At 33.8% G+C, this 13,641-nt stretch overlaps 2 protein-coding genes across 3 annotated transcripts in view; one reads left to right on the top strand and one right to left on the bottom strand.

Moving 5' to 3' along the window:
• LOC105270154 (uncharacterized) overlaps positions 1 to 2,800 on the top strand; it is a gene marked incomplete in the record, with an annotated part of 6,333 nt that extends 3,533 nt beyond the window's left edge. The window contains 3 exon segments of the mRNA XM_011310899.1: positions 1 to 301; positions 831 to 925; positions 1,235 to 2,800. Coding sequence (XP_011309201.1) covers positions 1 to 301; positions 831 to 925; positions 1,235 to 1,399 — 561 coding nt within the window.
• Appl (amyloid-beta-like protein) overlaps positions 2,461 to 13,641 on the bottom strand; it is a 38,354-nt gene continuing 27,173 nt past the window's right edge. Inside the window, exons 9-14 of one of the 2 annotated variants that reach the window (XM_011310901.1) lie at positions 11,111 to 11,284; positions 10,954 to 11,025; positions 10,680 to 10,870; positions 10,405 to 10,565; positions 8,876 to 9,102; positions 2,461 to 8,174 (exon numbers count right to left, since the gene is read on the bottom strand). In XM_011310901.1, the coding sequence (XP_011309203.1) occupies positions 7,905 to 8,174; positions 8,876 to 9,102; positions 10,405 to 10,565; positions 10,680 to 10,870; positions 10,954 to 11,025; positions 11,111 to 11,284 (1,095 nt within the window). In that variant the 3' untranslated portion in view covers positions 2,461 to 7,904. Of the gene's footprint in view, positions 8,175 to 8,875; positions 9,103 to 10,404; positions 10,566 to 10,679; positions 10,871 to 10,953; positions 11,026 to 11,110; positions 11,294 to 13,641 lie in introns of both variants that reach the window. The other variant, XM_011310900.1, reaches the window with a different exon arrangement.

The following is a 13,641-nucleotide window of genomic DNA, read 5'->3' as shown; positions in this document are numbered from 1 at the left end:
ATTTTTATTGGAGAAGATAGCACTGGCGAAATTGGCTGCACTATCTTTGAGCCTCACGGTTCTATTAAATGTGCTAATGCACTCAAAGTTGGTTCACAGCTTGCCCTGAAAGACGCTTTAGTTATTTCTAAAGACGCGAGAATTCCTATTGACTGCGATAATGACTTCGAGATTATAATGGACGGATCCTCTGCTGTTACACAATTGGATATTACGACGGAAAAAATGGAAGACGATTGTTCGGCAACTCGTCTCGAAAATTTTAATGAGTTACAAGATCAGGCAGTCGGTAGTCTTGTTGGTAAGGCCATTACGAAATTAAAAATATCTAAAGAATTAAAGCTCCACTATTGAATGAACGACATTCATAACTAAATTTTCGTGATTGACGTTTTTGGTCGACTTTTCTTGGAAAAACTTTAGAGATATATAAAAAAGATCGTTCATCATTTTTTCTTCAATTATTATTAAAAAGAGTTCGCTAAATTTAATAAGTTGAATCCAAGGTGGAGCATTTGCCGAACGCAATCATTTGTTTGAATTCTATTCTATTAGCCTAAAAGATATTAAAACCGGGGGTCAAATTAAAGTCGCGAGCACCCCTCGCATGGTTCCCACATTTTAATATATTTTAAGCTAACAAGATAAAATTTGAACAAAAGATTGCGTTTAACAGATGGTTCACCCTGGCCTTAATATGGAATTCATGAAAAAAATATAGAATAATATAATTTTTTTTCGAGGAGTGTTTCGAGTATACATGAACAAAATGAGAAAATTCCCTAATTATTGATCCATAAATCGTAATCGTGAAAATTCATTCTTTTTAGATGTCATCGGAGTTATTGGTAAATCAAAGGATGACGGCAAATCCAGACACTCACCTGGTTATTTTCTTACACTCTTAGATGAGTCTACTTTCGAGGTAAAAAAAGCTTGAATATTTCACTTTTCGTTATTGTTGATTGAGAATTAATATGTTGTTCTTAATTGTTTGATGCCAATGAATGATAGAATGCCACGAACGCTGAAAACTTTGATTGACATCAGAAGATTAATATCATGATTCCAAAAGTTATTTATTTCCAGAGAAAATATTTAAAAAATGGCCTTCTATTTTTTTTAATTTGACTGAGACTTAATAATTCCAAAACTTTTGATGGGAATACTTAACAAAAAAATTGTTATTCTTTGAAATTGAAAATTGATTTTTTATGTTTGTGTTTATTCACAGATACCTTTATTTTTTGAAAATGAGATTTATGTGGATTCCTCGTGGACAGTCGGCACGATAATCGAAGTAACTGGGGCCTTAGTGGGTAGGGGAGAAGATGAACAAATGCAACTTGTTTTCCTTCCCGAACGCTCAACAATAAGTATATTTCAATCAGAACAGTAATTCGTATCCAACAAGTGATAGTTCCGAATGATTATTCAACCTTTTGGATAAGAATTATTTATTTTTCTACTGTCATCGAAATTTAATGTCATTGTTCTTTGAGTTTAAGAGCGCTTGGATTCTCTTTCTATTATCACCTATTATTTTGAGTTTTTTTATTTTTTTATTTTTTTATTTTTTGTACGATGTCAGGTGTGAAAATGAATATCCAGTTTACTTTCCAAAGTCGAAAAATTTTAAATCATTACGACATATTATTATAGACGATACAAGTTTAAGAAGTGCAGGAATTAACGAGTGTGAGGTTTATTATTATTTTTGAAAATGGTATGTTTATGTTCGTTGTTTCAATTAATAATTGACCAGAAATATAGAAAAACATTTAAAAAAGGCGGAAAGAGCCAATTTTCTTAAATCATAAGTTTTTTTGTACTAAGATTGTGGTGTACGTTTTTCATGTTAAGATTCATGCCATATAATCGGTTCTGGATGCCGTTACAATGTAAAAGTTATTTGAAATTGAAATAAAAAAGTTGTGGAAAGAAATTTGCGATTGGTCTAATCGAGGCAGACTTAATTTCTATCTCCAGGGATTGCTTTGAGAAATGTTGGAGAGATTTCGATGTGGGTATTCCATCATTTATTTATTGGTAAGTAGAATTACATGTATCCACAAACATAATTATTTTTTTATCCATGATTCATATTATTGTATTTGTTTTCATTTTTAGAGAGTAAAAGAAAAGTGGTAAAAAAAGCAGCGAGAGGTGAAAAACGATACGGAGATAAATATCTGTTGTATGAATTCTCCCCACCGAATATGTAAAAAAATGAGAAAACCATTCGAAATGCATATTTGTGCATCTGAGGCGAAGTTAGGGCGAGAACACGTAGATAATTTTTAAAAATATCAATAAATACGAGCTAGTCGACGGAGGCCTGATCCAGGTGAAGGGACGGGTTATCCAAATTATATGTCCCATTTGGCCTGTACCCAGCTCGTATTTTTAATAGACTTTTTTTCAATTACCTCCTAATGTATCTCTATTCTGCGGTGATCATTTTTTTCATGCACTTTTGCATTTTCCTATCTATTAGGTGAAGAGGATTCGAAGATTCGCCTGTATTCTGCTTCTTTATATTCACCCCTGCTGTCGTAGAAAACTCATCCTCATTAGCTCTACGTCTTTTAAATTACCGAGCAGTAGCCAGACCTAACTTAACAAAAAGCCCACAAAAATTGTTGTTAAAATGAGAAATATTCACTTTTTCGTTCTGACCAAGTAATTGTAAACGTAAATCGTTTATCAAATCATTTACAAATCGATAAAGTGAACTTGTTCATACAGATGTAGAAAAACTGAAATTATTGTTTTTACTTGAATAAAAAACAGTGTAGAATATCGCTGTTATTTAGTGAAAGCTCCCACGCATTCTTAATTCCTCATGTTCTCTTACAAATTGGTCAATTGCCAGCATGATATAGTGGTTTTCATTCCCTCTCCGAATGTCTCATTTTTTTCTCATTTTCTTCGAATTCGTGTTGTTATTGTACAGTCACAAAGAAAACGATTTTGACAAACCTAAGTATAGGAATTTGCAAAGAAATATTTCATAGACAATCACTTAGCTTTTGTAAATTTTTTTTCCCCTACGTGTGTAAAGAATGTTATAATAACGAAAAAATAGTTACCTTTTTCTCGTTTTTGGCGGTGATACTAAATTGAGGAAGAACTTTAGTAGATGTTGGATAGATTATGAGAAAGGAATAAGGTCTATTTTTTCGTAAATACAGACGCAACCCGTGACATGGTTTAATGGAATTCGAACTTATCTTGACCAAAAGTGAAATGCTGTTTTCTGAATGATTTCCCCAATGCTAATTTTAATGACACCAATGCTTCTCCCGTTTTATCACCGAATTGTTTAAAATTTTATATATCTGTGGCTTGTCCAATTGTCCTAACGCTAATCCGGTTCAATCGCAATTTGATATATGTCTATATATATATATATATCTTGAGAAAAGTAGGAATTATTTGAGACATTTTTGTGCTTTTATAAGTGAACCAAAGTAGCCTGCTATAGATTGAAAAGTCGAAAAAATTGTTATCTAAATTCTCGAAATTTTTACGGCTTTTCAGCATCCTATGATCCCGAAAACCGCCAATGATCACAATATTTGAAAAATTAGCCGATTTCTCGATGAAGAATTCTACACAAATTTTCTGTGACTTCGTTGTTGTTAAACATTCCAGGTTCAATAGTGTATTGTATGCTCCTTAGTTAAAAATATCCTCCACTCGGCACCGGCTGAAATCGATAAGAGATTCTCTTTTTATGCTAATCTCTGCCATTGGGAGACAAGTTTACAACAACTTGACTGTCAAATCAACTCAATGTTTGGCATTACAATTGACATCTTTTTTCAAAATGATGAAAAATGAAAATGCTAAATGCTCTGTCGTCTAATTGAGCTACATCCAAATGATTTATGATAGATCGCATACTAGAAATTACATTTATTTCAGTGATAAAAGCGCGAGATTATCTCAGAAGTTCTCAGTTTTTCTCAATAATAATATAATATATAATTATCTCTTAGCCTTCGCAAGGCTGAAGAGGGTATGTATATAGATAGGAAAAAGTGGTGATATTTTGAGTCATTCCCACAGCCCAATAAACGCAATGAAAGAATTAAACGTGCACAAAAAATGCACTCTTTTCAGATTGCTTCTGAAATTATCTTGGCTTTTTTTCTCCTCTCGAAACTGTTGACAAATTGAATTGAAACTCCTTTGGGATTTTACAGATCTAGTAGAGGTCATTAAAGTGTGAAGTTTATCTACAATATGACTTCTGTGAGTTATAAAATCGTCAAGAAATAAATTTCAATTGAATTTCTCCAAAGTTTTTAGCATTGAAGAGCACTCCATCTGCGATTTTAGTTCTACAGTCTAGAAAAAATGGATTTTTTCTGTGCAATTACATCTCCTTCAAGAGTTTTATTGAGCTGTGGATATGGCGCAGCATTTTATCACTTTTTTATATCTACTACGTCAGAAAACACGCACGGAGTCTTAATCAATTCTCGATTTACGTGCAAGAGTTTTTTGTTTCGATTGTTGGTTGGTTGCCTGACGAGGTCAAATCGTCAAGGTATTGATCCCCTCGGATCGATTCCTTGGGTTAACTGACTAAAGAAATGATCAAAACGGGAAGATATAAACTTGAAAAAATATGTTGCTTCTAAACTCATAATTTCATCCTGCATTGAGCATTTCCACTAGTGACTGGAAAACAAATTATTCAATGGTTTCGTTCACATTTCATGCCAATCACTGGATTTACGCAGCGATGGATTTGATCTCCTCATTTACTTCAACTTTCGTCTAATTCTTTGTTTTTTTTTCCTTCAAACCTGGATATATTGGCCTTTCCTGTTTGTAACATTTGAATCAGCACCAAAAAATAATCCAAAAGATTACGTTCCCCTTTTTACACAAAATCCGAGCGAATTTAGTTGAACCGTGTTGTTATTATATCATTTGTCTTTTCTTTTCAATCCCCTCACAAGTGGGACTCCTACCGAAGGACGTATATTTCTGTTTATTATTAATCTTTCAATTTGTTATTCTCACACCTCACGTGCTCTGTAGTTTCTCTTCACTTTAAGCTAGGTTGATTATTTCCATATAGAATTATTACCTCTTTACAAAAATCAATTTTTAAATTTACTTAGAGAGGCCCAAAACCGGGTCACAGGATCGTTATATTTAAGGATTCAGGATACACGCACATACACATACATTTGAAAGATCAGAACCCATGATGATATTTCACCTTCCTATTTCCAGAACAATTGATAGTCTCCGAACTGATATGCTCCGAGCCACTAAAATTGATAAATTAACATTTCACCTCAATTGAAAGATTCAGGAGAGAAAAAGCAAAGGTTGTGATAAAGATTTATGAGAAGAATCTCATGCCCGTCAGCTCTCATTGAATTGATCTTCTCTTTAGTCTTTTATCTTAAAAATAAAAAAAAGGAGCAAGTAATTTGATAAAAAGCCCGTGAACCTGTGACTCGGCGTCAGTTCCATGTTTCATACGCGACCATGTGTTTTTACATAACACTACATGCTATAGTTACAATAATAAATCTGTTATCATAATGATATATAAATATATACGCAGATCTGTAATTCTATGTATATGTATGTGTCTATATAATTATATATCATTTGAATAGAATGTAAGGATGGTATCTTTGTGTTGATTTTCATTATGACCGTCTTGATAGTACACTTACTGTGGTGAATTACTATACCTTTCATCAATATATATAAAAAGATTTTACACAATGCCATTTTTCAATCATAAACCAATTGAGCGGAATATTTTTCTTCACTTGTAACTCCATGAGGGTTAGTTAAATGAATCAATTGTCGTTCTTTTGATATTATTTGACAGCATTGTGACAGTCGGGGAATGTAGGCAATGAGCACACATGTAATTTATTTGAGTTATTTTTTAGTTAATTTCGATGCACATATTAAATGTTGAATATCAATTGGTAGCAAATTTCGCCGCATAAAGCTCCTTAAAGCTTTCCTACATATTCTCTGGAAGGGAATAAATATCTATAAATTCATTGAATTTATTCCAATACTGTTTGCCTCGTCCCAGCATAAATCATTTAAAATTGAGTGTGTATATTTGAAGGTATATACTGTAAGTGTATAATGTATGCATATGCGTGTGTTTGCTCCTTCGTGCTAACGGAGCCAAAGTGCGTGTCTTCTATCTTTTCTTGATCATATACAAATATATAAGCGTTAAACGTGTAGTATATTATTCATCACCATCGTCATCATACATGCATATGCATTATTAATCTTATCCTAAGATAATTATTGTTATGAACGCGTTTGTTTTTTAATTTCAAAAAATTCATTGAATTAGAAAAAAAAACACACGAAAATGAAAAATCCAACAGCTTTGTCTTGTTTTCAATGGCATTAATTGCCATAAAAGTATTTTATTTTTCGAATCCACTGTACCGCTGTATAAATTTATACCCCATCTAAATAACTCCATTTTTGAAGAAAAATAGTCTTGTTCCTTTTATTCGACAGTCCCGACATGATTTATAACGACGCTGTATGCACACAGATTTCGTGTGTGAAAAGAAGGTTCGGCAAAATCGAACAAGCCTCTCGAATATTTTCCATTATTGGATTCTCAACAGTGATTTTCTGCGACATTCGAAAAATAAAATGACAAAAACAATTATAGTAGACTACTCTCTTAATCACTATTTTTTTATTCGAATGATAGATTAATTTATTTTTTTGTTTTCACTCCATTTTTCTTCAACTGAGTATATCAGTGCTCTTCAGTATTTTTAAACATTTAATTATCCATCAAACTAAATAGACATTAAGTACTCAATAATGACTGGGAATCAAAAGGATACGCCATCTAGAAACTATATTGAAATGGAAAAGTTGAAAGGTACGATGAAATCGGATGTTCGATCGGAGAAACTAAGCGACGCAATTGATTCAACAGACGTTCTGATATTTCAAGAGTATTTTTTCTTATTATGAAACCCATTATATACTTTCCTTCACATTTTCTTAATCGATATTACTCCAGTAGCAACGATAGCAACGTTCTTCGATTAACACTTTTTGCTGAATTACTATTAATTGATTTCAAGCAGCGAAACTGTACAATTTATCAATATGCTGTGCACTCGTCTATTTTATCGCTTAAAATATCAGAACATGATCGATTAATTCAACTAGTTTCGATGATTGGAATCCTACATTTGTTCATGAATTTTGTATTATCACTTCCATGGCACTCGAACTTATGTGCTTTAAATAGCATTTTATTCAACACTCCGTTGATTGCGTTAAACATTCCGACATTATTGAATGTGTGGGGTGTGAGGTTTCCTTAATATTGCTTCAACGATTACAACCCATTGTTCAATGGAAAGAATTACAAAGGAAAGGACATATCTAAATAAATAAACACCGAACAAAGTAGTTCAAGCCAATTTTAAACCCACATTAGTCTTTCTTCGTTTAGCGTAAAATAATAATGGAATGGAATGTGGAGAATTTCATCAACCCGTGTTGTCACACTGTATGGAGTTTAGAGTATTCAATTAAAATCATACTTTCATCTTCAAATTTCAGAATAAATAAGTAAATACGCTGCGATTACACATGGACATATACGGAGTGTTGATCACTTATGCTATCCGACTCCAATCAGAAGCATTTTCAATATGTAATAATAAAAAATGACTCAATATTTCGCTAAGGTTGACAGAAATCATCGTCTACCCATATACAGCCTGGTGATACAAACAATGGACATCAATTATATTATAGATCTCTTTCACTTATCTCATTCGACAAAAAACGAATAATATACGTGAGAAAACAATAAATCGGAGATACTTATTCTGATTTTAAAGGTGATAAAGTTATTCCTTCACTTCAAAATATTTATATGTTGGATTCTCGTAGCCGTTTATTTGCATGTTGGCTACGTGTCGTTCTTCTGGCGTTGCTGCTTGATCTACTTCAATAAAACCCTGACTATGAGGGCTTCGTGCATTTCGTCTCTTGAATATTGCTACACCAACCATGCCCACTGCAATTAGCGCAATACCAGCAAATGCAACTGTGAAGTAAACTGAACGACTTTCTCTGTGATACACCTGTCGTCTCGTCTCGTATTCTACAGAGTAACCCTGTAAAAAATCATTGCCCATTAACAATGGATTTTTATTTTTTCCGTGTTGAATGTACGGTAATATATGGTAGATTTTCCATTTTTTAGAAAATCAATTCGACGCTTTCAATTCACATCCGGATTCTGTATGGACCAAGTCTGTATGGAGTGAATTTAACAGTAGCTGCATAGGAGAGAATCTTATAGCAATATCGTAGGTTCTCAAGGGTTTTCAATGGATTCTTTTCTTTCTTATCATTCTTTCCCATAGATTGGAAATTCCGCGAAATTACTACTTCAAGTTTCTTGAATTTTTACAATTTCGGAATATTCCAAAAATGAACTGATTTGTCAATGAAAAATTCTACACAAATGTCATGTTACCCTGTTGTTGTTCAAAATTTCATGATTTTTTACTTGAAATTTCAAGTGTACTTTTCCAATAGTGTAGCTCACCTATTTAATCTTGTAATTTACAAATTCGAACCTCTTTGTTAGGGGCTCGAATTTACGAACTTATTAAAATTATAGTTTATATCTAGATTTTTTTGTTTTCATCCCATTGAGAATTACGCCACGAATATTAACCCCTACCTCTTTCCATGAGCTATTAATTAATATATGCTAAACAATGGTAACGTCTACTACGGGTTGATTGTAACATAGGAAGTGCTACTACTTAATTTTTTGACAATTAATATGCTACGTAAAAACCATTACCGGCTCTGAATGTGAGACATCATGAATCATACTGTGAGCAGCCCTCACGATAGCTTCAGTATGTATTACTGCAGCGGCAGGAGCTTGTTGTGGTTCAAGAGATACATCTTTTTTCTCAACTACTGGATTAGTCTCCTCGTGTTCCTCCTGTTCCGTACGCAATTCACCTCTTTCAGCTTTTCTCTGCTCCTTACGTTCACGTTCCAATTGTTTTTGGTGCTCTTTTTCTGAAATGAAAAGAAGAAAATTTTATTTTTCGTTAAATTAAATAACGAATAAACGCATTTTGCTGAGTGAAAACCTGACAGTTCATAATTCCAATTAATATATGTCCTAGAAGAAAATTACTTCGGGATTCAACTCGAATTTTAATTCTGTCAATAAGTCTGTTATTTGATAGTGAAGGCCAGAGACAGCAGATTGCTAGTTTAAAAACAGAGGATCCCGAATTATCTCTGGACTACAATCAGACACTGATGTTTCAAATGTCAATTAACAAACAAATTATTATATCCATATTTGTTATAGGTATGGTTATAGTTACAGTTACGGTTCCAATTCCGGACGATCAATCATTGGAAGAACTATCTACCTACCTGTTTCACAGAAGGATCTACTTTTCAAAACATGAGCTTATCTAAAATTGGAACTGATGAATATATATGAAGGAAATTTTCAGGGAATCTGAAGATGACGTAATGTGATCCAGGAGCGATATTATACATGAGAATATCCATGATGAGACACAACCATGTTATGTAATTATGAGTTCTCATGATGAGAACACCATCAATAATTCGGAAATCATCTGAATCCTAGATATGAAATATAGTACCGTAGGTAGGGATAAATGCATTGTGAAGATAGCGTGCCAAGTACAGTGCAGTAAAGGTCATACTCTTTCATAGGGGGCGAGAAGATTGATCATAAGAAATCCAACCGAAATGAAAGCAACATACCATACACTGAGCTCATCTAATGGGAAAGTAGGGAGGATTGTAAATGCTGAAAATTGTGAAGGAGAGAGCACAAAAAAGACTCTGTAAATGGATTCTGTTATCCAAAAAAAAAAAATAAGATAGCTTTTTCATAAGATACTTCCTAGGAAGTAACCATAAGGGATCGCGTGATTGTCCTCAACATGATGCCCTGGCAGCAAAACACCTTGTCCCTCCTATATTTTTTATCTTAACTTGACGATTTTCATAATAAATGACAGGTACTTCAAACACCATGGATTCCTTTTCAACTGAGATATGAAGCTGTTCTCTTGATCTTCATAAAAATGTTAATCGACTAAATAATGCTATTGGTTCTTTTTGAATATTCGTTCCATTGGTATCTTGACAGAATTCGAATCTAGATATGATTCTATTACTACTCCAAGATATTTGATTTTGGGCGGGAATATCAACTTTGTTAGACATCCTGAGCATAGTACCATACCATACCCGTTGAAATTTCTTTTCCTGGTGAAAAGAGGAGGAAAAGTTCTATTTCTACTTGATATCCATTTGTAAAAAAGCTACCTTGCTGTTTACTGGCCACATCTGCTTGATATTTATCCAGAATGGCAGCTTCAGCTTCACGGGTCATCGCAAGTAAGAGTCCTGGTGTCTCGTCCTTGCTCCTGAGGGCCAGTACATAATCATCCATCAGCCGGCCGATTTTTGCACTCAATTCCGGATACCTATGTATGAGAAATGAAATAAAATGATAAAATAAAGAAAAGAAAATGCAAAAAAATGATTTCCCTACGGATGGATATTATAGGTATGAGCCATGAAGGGGATAAATTCAGTACCGTTCTAGCATGAGTAGACTCTGATTTGTAATTCTATCAATTTCTGCAAGATGTTCTAGGGTGGCTGGCTTTTCACGCTGAGCCTGCTCAAGACTGCTGTCCAGCAAGTGTTTATAATGAGCGATGGTATGATGTCTGTCTTTGTGAAGAGCGCGCAAAAGTTTCTGCAGGCATTTCTGAATTCGATGCATCTAGGGTAAAGTCATTAGACATACAGTTTTTCTTATCAAAACAATTAGCGTTTGTGTATTTCATTATACTGCCAAATATTTACATTTGGTGGAGTTTCATTCAATGCAGCTGTATAGCAAGACATTGCCTCTTCATTCCTTTGCTTAACGGCTTCCTATAAAAACGGTGGAATAACGATGGCAAGGTTAAATTGAAAGTGATAGTCTATTTTGGATATTGGTTGAAGGAAGAACACTTACTTGAACTCTCTGCTGATGCATTGCACTGAGTTGATGTTTCTCAGCTGCGCCACTGGCTTCAAGTGCTGCCACTGTCTCCTGGAATCGTGCTGTCATCCATCGCTTGAAAGCATCTGCAGCGACGGGATCTCTTGCTCTTATGTCTTGGTATCTCTCTTCAAGATCACTCCAGTCCTTCATCACCTGAAAACGTTAGAGCACACAGACTTCGATAATGGTAATAATGTCAGTCTCATCGAGTCTATTTCAAGATCGAGACAACATCCTCGAGGTAAAATATCACCAGAGTTGCCAGATGCTCGTTTTTTCTTTATTTGTTTTTTTTTTCATTATAGATACAGTCACAATCAATCAATATTAAGTGAGATTGAGGACACGAATAATTTACACTTGCTGTAATCTATGCTATTTTTAGAAAATCAAAAAGAATTTCTCCTAAAAATCGCTATCTGGCAATCCTTAATGTCACCCAAATATTCATAATAAAAGACCATTTTGAAAGATTAGGTCATCAAGTTAAGCTAATGATACCATCCATTTATGATACCATCATAAATTATTGATTCTTATTCAGGGTATCTTACACGATTTTGGATATTGTTTTTATGTTTCATTGTATTTCAAAGGATTGAATCCTGCATTGATGCAAGTGGAGATTTGGCCAAAATGGAACATCCCCGGAAAAGCATTTTTAGTTTATTCCCGTAGTGATTTGTTTTCCTCGTAAAACAATTTAAAAAGAGCTAAAATATTTTTTTCTTATTTGACTTTGCGTTTGAAATTTGAAAAATCATCAATTGAATTTAAGTACGATTCCCTTAAAAAATCCTAAAAATCAAAACTTGAAAGAAATCCTAAAAATCAAAACTTGAAAGAAATCGGAATGTACGAAAGACCACCTTCTTTGGATCTTTTGAAAAATTTTCGAGTGGGGCAAAGTAGATGGAAATCAACTGAAAATGCTTTTGCGTTGATGTCTCATGTTAATATTGGTAAGTCTATAATGGGAAAGAGTGCCGAGAAAAAACGTTGCATTATATTTTTTTAAAGTGGATTTTTTAAAGAGGAAAACACTCCACAACAGAGGTCGGATGAGACCCTGACATGCATAATCGAGAGTTCCTGACTTTGAGCCCGGGTTAGAAAACTTTCATTCATTATATTCATTCAGTTTACTCTCATATCCATTATTCAGAGCTCATTAGCATGGGGGAAATGGATAGTAAAATTACACAATAACAGAGATTTGCAAACTGATATACATTGTTAGAAATTTCTTGAAATTTCCGTCACAAAGTGAGATTTGAATTTGAATTTCAGTTAAACATGCTTATTAAATTCTTCATTTATTAGGTTTTTCATGTTCAATAATAATGGATTCTTGAATTACATTTTGAATTTTCATGCTCATCATAAAAATTGAACATTGACGACAATTGAATTTTTAATAGATTGGAAATGTAGGGAAATTATTATTTGAATTTTAAACATTTTTATAGTTCTTCAGTGCTATATGGATCTGAAATTTGAGAATTATTAAAACATTCCAAAAATGAACTAATTCGTCAATGAACAATTTCACAAAAATTTCCTTTGAATTTGTAATTGTTAAGAATTTCACGTGTAATTCCAACAGTGTGGAGTACTCATCAGAGAGGAGATTTCGATGCATGGCATGGTTTTGATCAGATGGTTTAGATCAGAGAAGTGATGTTATTAGACAAGCAACAAGATTCTAATCAGAAAAATGAAAAAATTAGGTGAACTGGTACAGCTGAAGAAAAACGTTACGATTGGAGGGATTTCATGAAATTGAGAGATAAAAAAGGGAAGAAGAGTGGGCGAATAGTGATCAAGGGGCTGTCAGTGACCAGTAAAGAGCGCGAAACGAATGAGTAGGTGGAGCCCACGTATGATGGGAAGATAGTTTATCACTATTGAAGACGGCGGAAGAGTATGTCATGGGGAAGACCCAGTGAGAATTGTGACTATTTATCACTGGTGTTGCCCATAAAACGGCTGACGAGATGGAAAAGGGGAGGATATGACAACACACTGGACGACGTACAGGGAAAGTACAGATTGGGGTAAGAGAGATTGATGAGACGATTTTTCTGTCTTTGATGAGCCATCAAAAAGGAGAGAGAAAAAATCGAGTTAAATGGTCAAAGAAGGAGGGCAACTGAAGATGGAGCCATTAGATGAGCATGAAATCAACTCGGAAAATTATATTGATTATATCATAATTTTTTATAGACGCTATAAAGCTATACCAAAAACGGTTATTATACATAGGAAAAAATAAAGTAAGAGTTCTGTAAAATTTTCTGTAACATTATTTCGCTTCGGATTTGGGAAAAGTTATGTAAATTTTGTTGAATATTTCTCTCCATGAACCGAAGACAAAAGCTAGACTAGAACATACACGCCCGCGAGAAAGCATAGAGGATTACACGATTGGAATAGAGAAATAGAATGGGAAAGGGTGTACTATGATAATGGTGAACATAAATGAGGAGATTAGTTTGGAA

This window comes from Fopius arisanus, unplaced genomic scaffold (genome assembly GCF_000806365.1).
Source record: "Fopius arisanus strain USDA-PBARC FA_bdor unplaced genomic scaffold, ASM80636v1 scaffold00079, whole genome shotgun sequence".
In the NCBI taxonomy this organism is placed as follows: domain Eukaryota; kingdom Metazoa; phylum Arthropoda; class Insecta; order Hymenoptera; family Braconidae; genus Fopius; species Fopius arisanus.
Note: the sequence above shows the minus strand (reverse complement) of the source record. Positions and strands in the feature narration are given on the sequence as shown.